The 4,054-nt window shown below is 42.8% G+C and overlaps 1 protein-coding gene across 1 annotated transcript; it reads left to right on the forward strand.

Moving 5' to 3' along the window:
• Window positions 1–178: 178 nt before the first annotated feature.
• On the forward strand, window positions 179–3,997 carry SARC_09298 (hypothetical protein; the record flags this gene model as incomplete). The annotated part of the gene is made up of 5 exons (XM_014296697.1): window positions 179–368; window positions 817–854; window positions 1,631–1,885; window positions 2,983–3,011; window positions 3,853–3,997. 5 exons carry the CDS (start codon window positions 179–181, stop codon window positions 3,995–3,997), a joined length of 657 nt encoding a protein of 218 aa, XP_014152172.1.
• Between the last annotated feature and the right edge of the window lie 57 nt (window positions 3,998–4,054).

A 4,054-nucleotide genomic window follows, 5' to 3' on the forward strand; every position in this document is an offset into this window, starting at 1 on the left:
TCTTATATCCACCTCTTTATTCGTGTTTTCGTGAACTTGATGATAGTCGATCATTGGTCTAAGCTCTTGTGTTTGTACATACAAAACATCCATATCGCCTCAACCGTCTACATACCCGATGTTTACACACGTTTTCCATATAACTCACATATCTCAACCACGTCTCGCCATCGTCAGTATGAATGATGGTCCACACAGTGAGCGGCAACCACTGTTGGAATCGTCAAAGGCGCAGGATGCTGAAGAGGAGAAGACTCTTGGCTCTATTTATTCCCACCCGAATGTGAGCTTGATGTGGGTGCTCCTGGCGGCTATGTTTTTCACCGCCATTCCGATATCAATCCCCGCGCCTTTTTTCCCCAAATTTGGTATGTTAGCTTGTGTTCTATTGGTGCGTTGTTAGCTTGTGTTATATTGGTGCGTGCTGACTGTATATATTGATCGTATCAGTTGATTGGCTCAGTCAATGGGTAACCTTTGGTGTACGACAGTAGGCGACTTCTGGTCATGCACAAGTGTGTTGATGTGCATGGTCACTATCGCCGTAGCCTTCATAAGCATCCTCCGCGTGTCCGTCTTCCACATCTCCCGTGGCAGGGTTTAGGGTTTTAGGGATTTAGGGTTTTCGGGTATGGGGGTTCAAGACAGACATACTACAATAAGTCTTTCATCGCAGCTGCTTCTGGGTAGTCAAGGCTCATACGAGAGTGATTGAGCTTACTACTACTGCAACCGTGACACGTTGGGTTGTTACCAGAGGCACTTGATGACTATCCGCAGAAGTACCGAACTGACTTTCACCCCCACACACCACAGCTGCTGACGAGTGTGGGCTCAGCCCTGAAGAGATCGGGGTATGTCTGCGCTCAATACTGTTATTTTGTATACCTGATGCCATGCTTATGATTTTATATTATGATATATTATAATATAGTAAAGTATTATCATATAATTCCAAATGTCCATAATTTTATATTATATACCTGGTGCCATGGTTATCATATTATATTATGCTGTAATATATTCTAATACAATATTGTATTATATCCATCATATAGTTCCAAATGTCCATAATATTATGTTATATACCTGATACCATGGTTATAATGTTATATTATGCTGTAATATATTATAATATAATATAGTACTAATCCACTTGGTTATAATATTATATTATGATACATATATACACTATATAACAATATGATATTTACAACATAGTTTCAAATGTCCATTTTATTATATCGTATTTGACATTCACTGAATTCAATTCACACGGCATGCTGCGTGTCTCGGGGTGCGTGTCACCTTACAATCACTTGCGTAGCACCCCCAAACACCTGACCTGACAATCGAACTTTAAAGCCAGCACAGTGCACTCGATTGACTTCGATTCCTCATACGCTCGCAGGGGCTTCATGGACAGTTAGAGCTTGTACTGCTCGTGTGATGTGTTGCTGATACCTTGAGTGTCTGTTCTGTTTGTTTTGCCTTGTATTGACTGATCTGATGTGTTGCCGATATCCCCAGTGGGTTGTTACTGTTACTCTCTGCTACTTCTTCGTACTGATCAGATATACCTTCTCCATCCCTTCCAACGTGTCTGTGTCTGTTCCTCCCCATTGCACAGTGGTGTTTCAGCGTCTTCCCTCTCACCTCTCTTATCATGAGCCCCATCATCCCCTACATGATTGGGATCATGGGTCGGTCCAACCTCCTGGCCAGTGCTGTGGCCCTGTCTGCGGTGTCTACGGTGGCGTTTGGGTTGGGTACCACTCTGCCCACATTTCTGATATCTCGAATGGTTATGGGCGTCGCATGTAGTGCTGCGATGACGTGTTGTACGGCTACGCTTGCGTTGGTCTTCAATGAGCATCCTGGAGAGGTAGGTCGTGTGGCAAGTGTTATGTGTGTACAAGAATAGATTATGATTCATCCTGGAGGGGTATGTTAATGTGACAAGTATTGTGTGTACAAGAATAGACTATGATTCATCCTGGAGGGGTATGTTAATGTGACAAGTATTATGTGTGTACAACAATAGATTATGATTCATCCTGGAGGGGTATGTTAATGTGACAAGTATTATGTGTGTACAAGAATAGATTATGGTTCATCCTGGAGGGGTATGTTACCGTACCAAGTATTATGTGTGTACAGGAATACAATGTGTTCATCCTGGAGAGGTATGTGATATATGTCTACAGGTAGACACCTAGTTACGTATGTCACTGTTGGTTCTTGCGCCTAATCGGAGTTGTTTGGTTTGTGTCTAGGTTTGTTCAGTGGTGTGAACGTACTGTGCTGCGACGCCGTACTGGCATTGAGTCTCCATGGAGATGCTGAGAAGGTGTGCTTAAGGGAGCTTGCCGCATATTCGTATACTTGAATAGACACATAGACATATGTATGACTTACTGTATTTGCACACATACATATGACTATCACCTGCTGTACTAACCCACTTGTACCTTTATCTCACCTACTGTAGTAACACGCATATACATATATAGCACCCACTGTAATAACAAACATATCTATATATAGCACCCACTGTAATAACAAACATATACATATCTGTCACCTCGTGTACGATATGCTTTGATCGAATGCGTATAGTCCAGCTGAGGTCGTCAGTGCGACTACCGTGTTACGTGGGACTGCTCGAAATATACTCTTGCACAGACAGTCATTAGTATAGATAACGGCGAATACTGCGTATACTAAAATTATGTTAACTAAGTTCATGTTAACAAGTTTATGTTAGCTAAGTTTATGTTAAGTAGTAAATAAAAAACCATAGAGACGGTACTTTCACAGATAGCCATTGAGCATAGACAACGTTAAACACTTTTTGAACTAAGTTCATGTTAACCAGAAAACCAAAAACCATCGAAAGTTCCAGCGATGCACTGCGCCCATGTCAGGCTCATCTATAGACTAATTGCAACGGTTCATCACCTGTCCTCTTTTTTTTTATAGGTTTTTGGGCTTGTCGAGATGACATTCGGGTATGTCCTACGAGTTGGCACATGAAGTACCTGCGTAGCTAGCGCGATTGAAATCACATACCTACTTGTCTAGATAAGGCAGTGAGATGAGTGGGGACTACCCTCAAATAAGACATTGTGGTGGTCTGGGCCACAACAGATGTCACACGTGTGATGACACGCAGTTGACACGTGAGTGGTTGTCATTTGTGTTTGAGGCGTTCAGAGTTGTCTGCGATGTCGTCTCGTGTACGCCGAACGAACTCGGATAATACAATCCATGCCCGAGTGCTTGTACATTTGCATGCTTATGTGCGTGTAGTCTGTACTTAATATAACAATACGAGAATGCACTTCTACACTTGTAGGTATGTATGTGAGGAGTAGACACTTTAGCATTGGTTGGGGTTATTCTTAGTTGGTTGGGGGTTTCTTAGTGAGTTGGGTTTATTTCAGTACTTGTGTTGCCATAGGCTTCTACGCTCTTCCACACTGGGCACTCATACCACCAGGCAAGTGCTACCTCATGCAGCGTCATCTTTTACGTTTACGTGTTCTAACGCGTTGAGTACCCTCACTGTCATATTCGTATTGATATATCCGAATATGCAGACGTACTTCGTGTGTGTACGTCTTTCGTAAACACATACATGTCTTATCAGGAGATCCGTCTGTACGTTTCTTCGGATTCACCAATAGTTGGATAGCGCAATGGTATTCTCCAACCCCCCCCCACCCCACACTCACTCACTCACTCACTCACTTACTTCTGCATCTGCAGAGTAATGTTTATGATTGGTCCTCCCATTGGTGCATGCATGACTCATAGTACACCCACTTCCTTGTTTGTGTGCATCTGCAGAGGTGCGTTTATGATTGGTCCTCCCATTGGTGGTGCGTTGTATGTCTTCTTCGGGGAGTTCTGGGCTCCGTTTGTGTTCACGACGATGCCGGCGCTGGTGATCATTCCTCTGGGCAAGCGCATGATCAGGTGTGTGTATAAGTAGAAAATCTTTAACATATACGTAAACATATACATATAAATACATATGTACATATTATAT

The sequence above is a fragment of the Sphaeroforma arctica genome, assembly GCF_001186125.1.
Source record: "Sphaeroforma arctica JP610 unplaced genomic scaffold supercont1.929, whole genome shotgun sequence".
Lineage (NCBI taxonomy): Eukaryota > Ichthyosporea > Ichthyophonida > Sphaeroforma > Sphaeroforma arctica.